At 45.1% G+C, this 12,873-nt stretch overlaps 1 protein-coding gene across 22 annotated transcripts in view; it reads right to left on the reverse strand.

Moving 5' to 3' along the window:
- The window catches only part of PTPRF (protein tyrosine phosphatase, receptor type F), a 375,587-nt gene that overhangs the window by 106,619 nt on the left and 256,095 nt on the right, over nucleotides 1–12,873 (reverse strand). For all 22 annotated transcript variants that reach the window (XM_017824689.1, XM_017824682.1, XM_017824688.1 and 19 more), the window contains one exon: nucleotides 544–732. In XM_017824689.1, coding sequence (XP_017680178.1) covers nucleotides 544–732 — 189 coding nt within the window. The remainder of the gene's footprint in view (nucleotides 1–543; nucleotides 733–12,873) is intronic.

Here is a 12,873-nt window from a genome sequence, read left to right on the forward strand (position 1 = left end):
TGTGTGCACCTTCCTTTGAAATCTGCAGAAATGCTGCTTTTTGGATTTTTCTTTATTCTTGTGGTGTCCCACAGCAAGGATGCTAATGAGCTCAACAGAAAGCAGAGCACTGTCTTGCAGAGTCTATGCAAGGAGTAAAGTCGCCTATGACCACTGACTGTAAAATCTCAACCAATATCTCATTATCCTGATTTGCACTGTGCTCTTATTACAAATATCTGAGACCCACTGAGTTGGTAGTGAAATGTCTGAGCCTACCAAGGATTTGGGGCAATGTCAACACGGTCTACCGAAGAAGAAATCCAGGTGATGTTCCAAAAGGTATGTCCACTCTAATGTCTCCTTTTAAGAAGCCACGATATCCCGCCAGAGAGGATCAGCTCCAAAAACTGTTTTCACATTGCAAAAGAAACAAGCTCAAAGCACGTTGACATTTGGGTTTAGAATTGCATTTCAGGGGGAAAAAAAATAACAGCAGCACGTAAAGAGAAAAGGGAGGAAGAGCGAGGAGGCTGGGAAGGCTTACTTGCTTTGCCACCTTACCCGAGCGGAGTTGCTTGATCCGTCCATTGCTAGTCGCGGTGTCGACAGGCAGGAAGTCCTTAAACCAGGAGATTTCGGGATCAGGGTTCCCACTGGCAGCACAGAGCATCGTGGCTGTGCGGGCCTTCTCCACCACCTTCAGCTGCGGGCCCATGTCAATGGTTGGGAAGCCAGCTGGGAGGTGGTCTTCTGCAGGAGGAAAAAACACACACACAAGGTTAAAGAGAAACACTGGGGCGTAGCGATGGGATGCAGTTGCAGTGACAGCAGTGCCACCGCACAGCATCTGTGCCTCTGCTGGAAAACAGCAGCCTGACTTCCCTACTGAGAAGGTTATCAAGCCCTCAAAGCACATTAGGCTCTATAATGAGCATTCATTACACCAATAGAAGCTTCCACTAAATTTAACTCCATTTAAATCAATTGCCTTGGGAGAGGTCCATAATTTTCATTGATACGTAAGTTCCATCTATTGTTGTTAATAATTCAGTAAAAGCAGGTATTTGCCTTTTTGTGGGAGGACCGAGTTGAAGATAACAGACAAACACAAAGCCAAACAGTTTGAGGCATCTTGAAACACAACAACTAAACAATAAAACCCCTTAGAAAGGTCCAGAGAGGCCCATTTTATCCTTTTTTTTTTTTGACTAGGAACATTCTGTCACACTGGTAGGATAGACTGTAAATCTCTTCCTCATGCCCCCAAATCTGATTCAGAAAGCTTTTAGAAACTAATGAATGTAAAGCTAATGAGCCACACTCTGCTCATGAGCAGCCTGGTCAGAGTGTGCCGTGGCAAGCTCCTGGTGCATCTTCTGGGCTGTAGAGAGCAACAGTGGTGCACGAGAAATGGCCAGGGCACGCTCTGGCATGTTTTACTGCAATACCTTGAAAAGAAGCACCCCCATAACTGCTAAAACCATTCATATACAGCGGGTAGGAAAACAGTTAATTGGGTTTGCTGCTGCAGAGCACGCTCAGGTAGGCTGGGTGGAATACATTAGGCAGCCTTCACTGATAAGCCAAGGCATGCTCCAACATCGTCATTCAACAGCAGCTGCAGAACTGAGCTCATTTATTCATTCTGTGGCAAGATGTACTGTACTCTGCTAAGCCTGAACTGCAATCAAAAGGACATACTTTCGCAGAAAAAAAGAACTTGAAGAACATTAAGAAGCTTTTAAAGCACCAGAAACTCAATTATTTTCAGTATGTTTCTTTATTTCCCCGTTTTAAGGGAATTTAAGCAAACCTTCTTCTTTGTCAAATCCAACTCTGCAAGGTTCCCAGCTCACTGCAGTGTTTAAACAAACAAGACCTCAGCATCTTCCCCAGTCCCAGAGGAGTCTGAACTTGCTGCAATCTGGTTTTTCTTGCTATCACTGCACATCTGGAACCATACCCCTCACTCCTCACAGGAAGGTACTAGAGATAGGCCACCTCAGGTGCTTCCTTCTACCTGTACTGCCCCACCTGCAGCACAACCACAGCCTGTGGTGGCTAATCTTACATATTTCTCCCTAAGATCTCAAGAGAATTTCCAAGACCCTTGACTTGGTTGAAAATCAAGACTCTGTAGCACAAGGCAACATCTGAAAACAAAAAAATGCCGGGAAATATTGTTTAAATGAGAGGGACTATGAAGCATTGAAGGTTTTCTACAGGAAAAAAGGTTCCCGATGTTTATTAAAAGCACAAACTGTATTTTGTGTCCCAGACTGGCCTCCTGAGAAACCTCTCTCATCATGAGCAAACATAAATGGAATTATTTTTTTTCTAAATGAAAGGTACCACGAAAACTAGTTCTTTTAATATTTGCTCTCCATTGATTTTCAAAGACAAAAGGTACATAGAGCTTAACTGGAATGACACCAGCACCAGCATTCAATAGCAAGCAACAGAAGCACTCAATACTGAGCAACCACAATGAATACTCCTACATGGCTGAAAAGAAACAAAAGAAGGGTACACACAGAAGTACAACATGGTATAGACTGAAAAGCAAAGGAAGACACATAGGAAAAGCAGTAAACAATGATAGTCCCCTGGACTGAGGCCAAGTTTGCCTAAAGTGCAGCACCTTGCTATTCAGGGTATTGAAAGCAGATGTTTACTCTGGCAAGGCTGAAACCCTGAAGTGATCTAATCTAATCACCATGATTACCATTGACAATCTCTTCTGGTTTGTACAAGATTTTACAAAGAATGCACACTGAGCTAAGTATCACCCAGTTAACTCCGTCCAAAGTCTGTGTGTGGAGGCTTAGCACACAGCTAAAACCTGACACCAGCATTTGTGCAAGAAATCTCTTCCTGCCTGCAGTGATCCTTGGCCCACAGACATGAGATCGATCAGAGGGTGCTTCACAGTGTCTGATCCACAGGTACACAGTGCCTGCTGCACTGAAGTGACTGTTCAATCAAAATTAGCAGTTTGTGATGAGTCACAGACCAGCAGGAATTACACGATCTAACCTTGGCTTCACTGAGTACAACAGAGACGCTGATTACAAACACCCAGCAGCAAAGCTACCTCTGCTGAACTAGACCTCTTAGCTCAAGCCTTTTCTGGACTCTGAGGTTACATAAAGTGCTGCTCCCATACCATCCACCCCCTGCAGGTCCAAACCATTAGGGAGCCCAGCTGAGAATGCTGTGCACTCCACACCTGAACAGAAGGTTACCACCACTTGATGACCTTCAGTACCCAGACCCCACACTGAGCTGGACTCAGACAAGCACACGTAGGCATGCAAGGCTCATGTGATCTTCTCCCTCTTAACTGCACACAAGCCCCAAAACTATTGTGGCAAACGGCAATAGTAGAGATATAATGCATCCTTTGGAGTCAGAGACACGGGGGGTTCCCTGGGCTAGCACTGGTACTGGTAAAGCACACTTTTCATGCATGCCTGGAGCTTGAAACCACCAAAAATCCAGCAAGCAGCACTGGCATGCCTGCATCTACCACAGCACACAGGTGGCAAGGACTTGCTTGATCCCTTGTCAGTCAAATGTGGAGGCAGCACTGGTGTTTAAGAGCAGCAGTCCAAGCTCGCATCAGTGTGAGATGAGATGCCAGGGGAAATCTGACAGCCGGTCTCTGATGACACCTCAGACACCAGAGTTCACCTCATGTTAGTTCTGGGGTAGTTCAGGGGACGTGCACTGGCACAAGGTCAGCTCATGGGGAGGCCAAGCACCTTCTCCAGAGATGGTCCAAGGGCCTCAGGTGCCTGTGCCATCATGAGATGGGGAACCTCAGCTACTTTAGATCTCCCCGTACTGTGTTGCTCTGGCAGCCCCCCAAAACCCTCCTGGAAAAGAGTGGCTTCGGAGAAAACCTGAGCTGGTCATACCGCAGAGCACAGCCCAGAACAAGCCCACGCCTGCCCTGCCAGCAACACTCCTGCAGAGATAACGGGGCTTGGCTCCAGCCCGGCGTGGCCCTGCTGACTTCACTGGGAGGACCAGGGATGTCTCTGTGTTCAAACACTACAGGGAGTTAGGAGTTCAGAGCTGTTCTTGCCTTGCCTTCCCCTCAGGCAAAAGTCTAATCTAGGTCTAATTATGAGGCTCAGTCATGTCTCCTTTCAGCCCTTGTTAGCTGTACTAACTTGTCTGCACATGGAGCTCGTCAGTAATAGCCAAATCCCTATTCCAGCCAATACCTGGATACTCTTATTCTAGAAAATGAGTTTGTCAGCACTTGGCTTTATGCAAGGAGAGCCAGTAGTGCCTTCAATGCACATTAAAACAGGCTATGAATCTGCTTTCAAGTGCATACCATCCAAACCAGTTTTTCTTTCTTGGTTTCAGGGACTTTCAGAAGGCAGGCACTAGGTTAGAGCGAGCAAAATCTAGGGACAACAGGAATTTTTCAGGCACTGAAAGCTCTAATTCCCTTCATGGACTACAGCACCAACGGCTGAAATGACAGAGAGGAAAGCGGGAAAAGAGGAGAGAAGCAGGAGGAAAGGAGAGGGAAACAGCAAGAGAGAAAAAACAAACGAATGGGTTTTTGCAGTTACAAACTGAAACTTGGAAAATCCACAGTCAGGCTGAGGTCTTGCTAGCAGCAGTCACCAAGGAGCCAGGAATGTCCCTCTGGCATCTAGTGTGACAGCATGGGCAGAGGATATCTCCTGCTCACTTGACAGCTCCCTTTGCTAATCTTTCTGAGGTGACAGAAATCTAACCCCTGCTCTCATACAGCTCTTTTGTGCCACACATTTCCCTATCTTTAAGGGAAAAGCTAAGGTAAGAAACCTTTCCCACAGCGCCAAACTGGAGCTGAGACCTCCTTCAGAGCAGCTGCAATTACATGGCTTGATTTCCAGCTCCCCAGAAAACTACCTTTCTTGAGGATGCCGCCGTGGGACACATACCCCTTGGTGTGTCCTTATTTTCTGCAGCTCTCCAAATATCAGGTGATGATAAGGGACACGGAGGCAGTTGCAATTTACGTCTTACAAGAAGCACGGATCAGCCCCAGCATGGAATGGTGTGTGGATAACAGCTGCTTACAAAAAAGGCCTGCAGAGGAGTCTGTGGTGAGCACAGCTGTTGACAGCTGAATCCTGCAGGATTTACCCCCAGGATTTTGCTCAAAACTTGTAATCTCTCACAGAACAGAAAAGTTGCATATCAGGTTCCTACCAGCACACTGTGCAGCACTCACTGCTCTTGCAGCCAAGCAATTGTGTTTTGGGGGTCATATCCTGACACGGCACCTGTAAACCTTCCCCCTAACACTGTGAATTTCCTCTGTGTCAACACAGGAAATGGTATTTTAGAAATGATAGTGCAAACTGTAAACACATTTATGGGAGTTATTTGTCACATTCTTCTTCCTATAAAAGCCAGGCCTGCTTACTATCATGAGTCCAATTGCTCAGACTGCTGAGGGAGAGAAAAAAAATTATACCAAATGTAATTTGGAAATAGCAAAAAGTAGTTTTTCCATGCATTACAGCTACAGCTGTGAGGTTAAATCTCTTACAATCTATCAAACCCACTGCCCCACTGGAAGGGGTGTTCTCAACTCATTTCAAGTGAGATATTTGGCCTTATCCCCACACAGGGCTGGAAACGGCTTATCTGGGCCACTGGCTGCCGCCAGCCCACATCAGCTGAGGAACTTCCAGCCCGACATCCATTTTAGGGTCTTGGAGGGATGATTAAAACACAAAGCTGCTTTGTTTTCAATTCTGCCAGCTATCTGAAATCACTCAGGAGTGTATGGTGCGAGGGACAAGTCAGGAAATGGATTGAGGGCAGAGAGATCTCTGATAAATGTGTTTGACTGTGGTCAGCATTGCACAGGAGCAAGATACACAAACCAAAAGCTATTTCACATGTTCCACAGCCACTCGGTGTGGCAGGCTGGAATCTCACCCAGTTCACCTCACCAGGGCTAAACAGATCCTGCTCGGAGGCAGTGGTCTGATGCACTGTAACACAGGAAGCTGCAGGGGTAACCCTTGTCTACTGCCAGACTCATATTTGGTGGATCAATGGAATTACTCTGCAAATTTTACAAGCTTCTAAATCTCCCTCTGAGATGCTGAAACACATTAGCAAACGCAAAATTATCAGTGCAAGGACAACAGCCTGGGTAGTTGGCAATATTAACTAATGAAAGATGCAAGCCAGTAACGTTGCAAGCACACTACAAAGCAGGACATCTGTTTGCTGAATAAACAGCTCTGATTCCTTCAGCACAGGTTACCCAGCACGGCTATTCAATTACTGCAAGACAATCAAAAGCAGTCGAGCAATCCGGCGGCCCAGAAGGACGGCATCGCTTTCCACGATAAGCAAACCCTGACATCGTTCTGTCCGGGTTCAACTGAAGCTGCACAATGAGCATTTATTTTATCAGCCATTTTGAGGCGATGCTCTCTTTCCACATCCTCCTTCTTACAAAAGTCCCCCAAGAGGCGCACCGCAAATATTATCCAAATTCACGGTCTCCAAAGGCTGCCCAGTGTTGGGTGGGAGGAGCACACTGGTGTGTGCTCCCTGCTGGAGCCAACTCTCATGGAGGCTAATGAATACCCCTGTCGACACTGGCACCGCCTTGCAATTGCCCCAGGAAAAGGTGGGGCAGCGAAACCAACCTGTTTCAAAGGCAGCAAACTCTTAATTACTGGTTTAGTAAGTATAAAACAGTTTCAGGCAGGCAAAAAATACAAACATTCATCTATTGATGACAGGGCTTTTAATGACAAATCTGCTGGCTTTGTATGACATCATGCCAACGTGACATGCTGAAGCCGTCTACTGAAAATGGGGAGAAGGGTGCAGATGAATGGGTGGGTGTGGAAACGAGCTCCAGAAGGACTTCTCTGTGTCACAGTGTAACCACATGAATTACTGCACAAAAGCTTACAGTAAACAAAGTATTTGCTATCTCTCAGAAAGATCACAGCAGCAGCAAAACAGTTCACAAAAGCAAGAATCTGAGTCAGTTCAAAACAAAGAAAGTACTGTAAGGAAAATTCAAGAAAATACGAGACTAGACATGGCAGAAGAGGATAAACTGTCAGGCAGATTCCTGCTCCAGGGGGTCACAGCGTGGGAGCTCAGAGGACCTGCTTGTTCTAGAGGTTATGAGTCCAAAAAACACCCGATGGAGACAGGGCTACTCTTCAAGAGCCAGAGGGGCGCTGCTAACATTGTCCTTTCATGGTTGGACAGCAATTATCTCCATTTACAAGCCCTGACACCTTCTCAGTAGTGGAGCTGGTCATTCCCAAGCACCTGTGTACCTCAGAGGGGAGCAGGATGGCTTTGCAGGCGAGTGTTCCTGGGAGTAAGCAAGACAAAGCAGCGCCTCCCAGCTCACTCTGATGAGGAATAAGGCTGTGCTCCTGCCAAGTCCCTGTGCTGCTTCTCTCCATGCTCCTGCAAGCACGGTGACAAGGTAACACACTGTCACTGCAGCAACCTGTCACCTCCCAGGGCTGAGCACCCTGCATCTGCCATGCACTGGCACCCAGTGCTCCCTCCCACCCAGGGGCAACCTTGGTGCTCCAAGTTCGAGGGGACACTGCATCCCAATGGGATGAAACAAATTGTTTCTCCCAGTCCTTAGAGATGCTGCTGTCACCCAAACAACTTTCCTACAGGCCTCATGATGCTTCTTGATCTGGCCCAAGGAACTGGCTGGGACAAAAGATGATGCCACGGATGCGGGAAATTAGGAAATTTCCATTAGGAAATACTTCCTCCTTCCCTTTGAGAAGCACTGCAGCATGCCAGTACCAAAGCCTTCCAGGATACACCAGACATAGTCACATATCAGCCATAGCTACCTGTGAGTTTCTCACAGGGTAGCTAATCCAGTCTAGATTCAGGCTGGGACACAATACAAAGCCTCAGCTCTACAGGCTCTGGTGAGGCAACAGTTGTCACTCTCCAGCATGGCTGTCCCTTAAGCACAGCCCAAGGGAAGGCATGAGAAAAGACCCTCTAGGGATAAAGTTCCATCCACTACCATGGCCTTGCACTCCTCTGATTCGGGGTCTTCATCAGCACTGCAAGATCTTCTGAGATGACTGAGCCTAGCCACAGCTTCGGTGGGGAACAGGCAATTCCTCTCCTTCACAGATAACTTCGTGCTCGACAAAGGCAACACAAGGGTGACTAACAGCTACTGAAGCTGACTCAGAGCAGAAGTAAGTATTCAGTCATACACCTGACCAAATTAAAGGTATGTAACCCACAACCCACTGTTTCAGTTCTTAGTTTAGGGATCTTCCTAAGTAATAACAACTTCTGCTCTGTATGTGTTAACTGTGGAGTCTGCTACCAACCAAGAGACCTTAACTCATCCTGGAAGAAAACAATTATTTACACCTTTATCAGATTAGATTGCAACAGTCAGAGATGGCATTGATGAAATCCCTACTACCACAACATCCTTCTGACACCCTGGCTACCACCTCTTCTGGCTCTCCATTCTGGCTTCTTTATAATGACGGTCACATTTGCAGCCTTGGTCATGAACTCAAGTTTTTCTAAGACTGAGACCGAATATATCTCAAAGAATTAAAAAAGTCAAGAAGGAAGATTATAGTAGAAGCTTATCTGCTAAGGCTAAACAAGCCCTATGCCACAGGGGAAGCCTCTCCAAGCTGATGACACAGCCTCAGAGTGGCTGGAAGTGTGATACAAAGCCTCAAGATATGAGGAACACCCCGGACCTTCTGCTCCAAATACAAGCCCACTGCTCTTCCGTGAGCATAAAGCAACACACAACCCAAAGCCAAGAACACATAAAAACAAACATTTTCCTGAGAGACCAGAGAAACTAGTCATTCATGCTAGTGAAGTACCAAAACGGGCTTACAGTGCATGGCACTGAAAGTCATTTAAGGGTTCAGGGCACAGCAAAAACTACATCAAGAAATGTCAAAAATGTGGGTGAGGAAGAGCTTACACACAAATAAAACAGATCATATTTGCAAGATCCCCTGCCTGAGCAAGCATCCCTTTTTTAATCCTTGTTGGGTGAGGAAAAAAAAAATTACTTTTTTATTGTCTCCCTCAAAATTACAGCATAATTTCAAGTAGGTAAAAATAGAGTTTTGTGGGTCATATCCAACAGCTGATAAATAAGGCTAGGCTCTTTCAAAAACTATTACAAAAAAGAGTCATCAGCTGGAAGTATGCATTGAAAGAACTCACAAAAGTTCTTCAAATGTATGAATTCAGAAGGGTTTTGCAGCCAGCTATTAAGACTCCATAGTAAAGGAACAACAAAAGACGACCCTGCTGTGCTTTCAGGCTGGACTGTGTCATTTGTTGGTACCAGCTGTTGAGTATAACTGCCTCTAGAACTGTTTTCAAACCATTGCTGCTTTTTAATATTTTATACAGGAAATACGACATAATTATTCCTACTGCACGTTTCCTTGTGACAGAATATATAAACACACTCCCACTAAAACACACCCAAAACTTCAATCTTTTCAAAGAAAAGCATGGAAACAGCTCTTACTTGTATTCCAAGTCATTTATTAATCCACTGCATTTTTCATACTACCTGCACCGATGTGAGGTGTTATTAGCATAGAGATTTTCATTTTTAAGATGTGCAATCAATAATGCATTACCATATGCCATTAAATCCAACGTGTGGTTAAATTAATGGAGCATTTGACTTTTGATCCATGTATGTTTGGTTGCAGCTCAGTGCAGGAAAAAGTGCATGAGAACGGAGTTAACCTGACAGCAGAGCTCTCCCACGCTTTCTAACATTGAGTTTCAGATTAAAGTGAAGCATTCCTGTTGCCACTCAGCTGGAATACTAAATCTGTTCATTTCCACTTCACAGGCCAGAATGCAAGATTTTTGGTCATTTAACTCCTGCTGAAAGGGGTAGATTGTGCTAAAATCTGATTTCTGCTTAGCTTCTGCAGCCTGTCTGCATCACTGTCAATCCAGTGGCTTCTCCTTCTGTGGGGAACATTGCAGCCTGTCAAAGCATCACTGGCCAGCAAGTTTCAAGCAAAAACTTTGATGAGGGACACGAAAAGGTTGTATGTTTTAATAAAATACTCTAATGAAAAAGCTTTCCCTCCCCCCACCCCAGCAATTGTTCCAATATGGAAAAGAAAAAGCACTGCCCTTCCTTGCATCTAAACTACTGAAAAAGGAAGGTATTAATACAAAATGGATGAGCAATGATTATTGACTTTCTAAGGAGAGAAACACCTCTCTCTCATCTTTCAGCCTTCTCAAAATCCCCAAAGGAAAACCCTTGAGGTACCAGGTGACTGGAAGTTGGCTAACAATGAGGAGATTGAGGGCACCCTCAGTCAGGTTGCAGACCACATCAAGGTGGGCAGGAGTGTTAATCTGCTGGAGGGCAGGAAGGCTCTGCAGAGGGATCTGGACAGGCTGGATTGCCAGGCCAAGGACAATGGTATGAGGATCAACAAGGCCAAGTGCCAGGTCCTGCACTTGGGTCACAACAATCCCCACCGGCTGGGGGCAGAGCGGCTGGAAAGCTGCCCAAGCTTGGAAATTGAAACTTAAAAGTCGTACTGGGGAGGAGCTGGAGAGTCGTTAGATAAAGGACAAAAATGTTCTACTTCTGGCATTCCCAACCAGCCAGTGCTTCCAAAGGAAAACAAGGAATCCCCCTGCCCCCACAGAACGTCCCCCCGAAACACCGTTTTCTACTCTCACCTCAAAGACTAAACTGAAAATTTTGGAGTCAACCTCCAAAACTGCCAAGCTATGGGATGGAGCTGCTCTGTGATGTCGTGAGAGTTTGAATCCCAAAGCCTGCAATCAAGGTGTGTGGGTGTGGGAAAGGAGGATGAACACAATTCTTACAAAAACAAGGCTCCTCTGCAACAACAGCTGAAAAGCACCAGTCCTGGTGCTCAACAGCCTGCTCTTCTACCTCCCCATACTGTCTTTTCCCTCACTCTATGCCTTTTTCTCCAGCACAATCCTTTCCTGCCACTATCAATTAAATCTCATGCATGTGGCTGTGTCTGCCATTTCCTTAATTGTAGCAAACTGTGTTTTGAGCAAATGCTCAGAAATCATATAAAAATATTTTTAATAGTCAGCAAAACCAGTACATAGAACCAGATCCAGTAAAGGCCAATGCAGTAAAATGCCAGTTATAGTCCAAGGCATTATTTCTTTACAGTATTCAGAAAGAAAATAACCTTTAAAAAACTTCAGAAAATATTCACATATTGACATCAGGTAGCTCTGTGTCTGTGAAAGTTTCACATGTACCTTTTTTTCAGAGAAATTCTATTTTCAAATGAAACAATAAGTGTGAAGTTTCAGTGCCCTTGTTCTACTGCAGCCAGCTCAGGCATACAGAGTCTGCTGGAACCAAGATCACTCGAGAATTGTAAGAATGGCTTTAATTTAATCTGAACACCAGACAGATCAGTGATACGGCAAATCACTGCTTTCCATTCAGAAGTTTTAAAACACTCTATCACAGAAAACATCTTGAGATAGTGAGTAACTAACTTTATTTACTTGGTGGGGGAGTGATTTTTTTATAGAGGGGAAAACACAGCAAGACTTGACCAGAGTCAGAGACAGATATATCCTCTTACTATTTGTTTTATGTCTTACGTTAAGCCATCACTTTCTAGAAGACCCATTAATTGCACTGGCTCCAACATCACTTTAGATGGAGACTCTGGTTACCTTAACAGTCCTTCAGAGACAGAAGGATGTAGAAAGGCCCCCAGCCAAAGACCCACAGCAAGCCAGTGCCTACATGCAAACACAAGTGAGATATTGTTGCCAGACAAGTGATGGTTTTTAATGCTGGGATGATGTAATTGCTCAGAGTTTAACAGAGGACATACTCTTCTTTTTACAGATAGCAAGTGTTGCAGAGGCTCAATATCCTATTTACTGCTTTGCCACAACACCCATCTTTTCAGAAAGATGTGCAATAAAAGGAGTGGCTGATAATTTCAGCCAAGGCTTTAAACAAATCCCCAGTGCAGGCCCTCATGAATTAAAGAGCACGCAACAGATAAATGGAAAGCTGGCAGTGAAACCACATCAAGACCAAGTGGATAAAAAAATGGCATCTCCTGGCTCCTGTGGTACTCATCTTAATATAACCAAATACAGGAAATCAGTTGAAATTCCTTCGCTTTTCAGGGAAAATGCATTCCCTAACTTCAAACATATTTGCTGTTAGTCAAAGGTTCATTTTATCAAATGACTACTACAGAAATTGTGGGTTTCCCCACCCCTTTTCCCTGGCAAACGAGGAGGGCTGCACAGTTCAGTGGCATAGGACTCCTACTTCCCAGGTGGAAGGGTGTGTTCTTTCTAACGATGGTCCCTACCTTTCCCCCAAAAATATTACGTCTGCCAGAAACAGACCAAGAAAGCTAAGCAGACACCTGGATTTGGCAAGCTTCAGTTTCACTGTGCTGGAAAATTAAATTAAGGAAAGCTTTAAAAAGGTTTGTCCCTGTCTTGAAAATGGGAGGATTGTTGGCCTTGAAGTCTTAAGGACAATCTACTATTTTTTCCCTGAAATGTAAGTCTAGCTTTCTTTGGGAAGATCTCTGCACTAGCTCCACTAAGTAGTGGCTGGAAGGAGCATTCTCCACGGTAGCTGTTGAGGTTTCCTTAATTCTTATTCTTTTCCAAATGGGAAATCGCAGAAGGGGGTGGGGAGGAGGTAGCCACCGTGGACTTTCCTGGATCCACTCATGCAATAAAGTCAAGGTTCAGGATAAACAGAATTGAGAACAGCTATAAAGAGAGGTTGTGCTCTTGCCCTGTCCAAGTATTGTTTCATTCCTGACTGACTGG

Source organism: Lepidothrix coronata, unplaced genomic scaffold (genome assembly GCF_001604755.1).
Source record: "Lepidothrix coronata isolate B3197 unplaced genomic scaffold, Lepidothrix_coronata-1.0 Scaffold112, whole genome shotgun sequence".
NCBI classification, from domain to species: domain Eukaryota; kingdom Metazoa; phylum Chordata; class Aves; order Passeriformes; family Pipridae; genus Lepidothrix; species Lepidothrix coronata.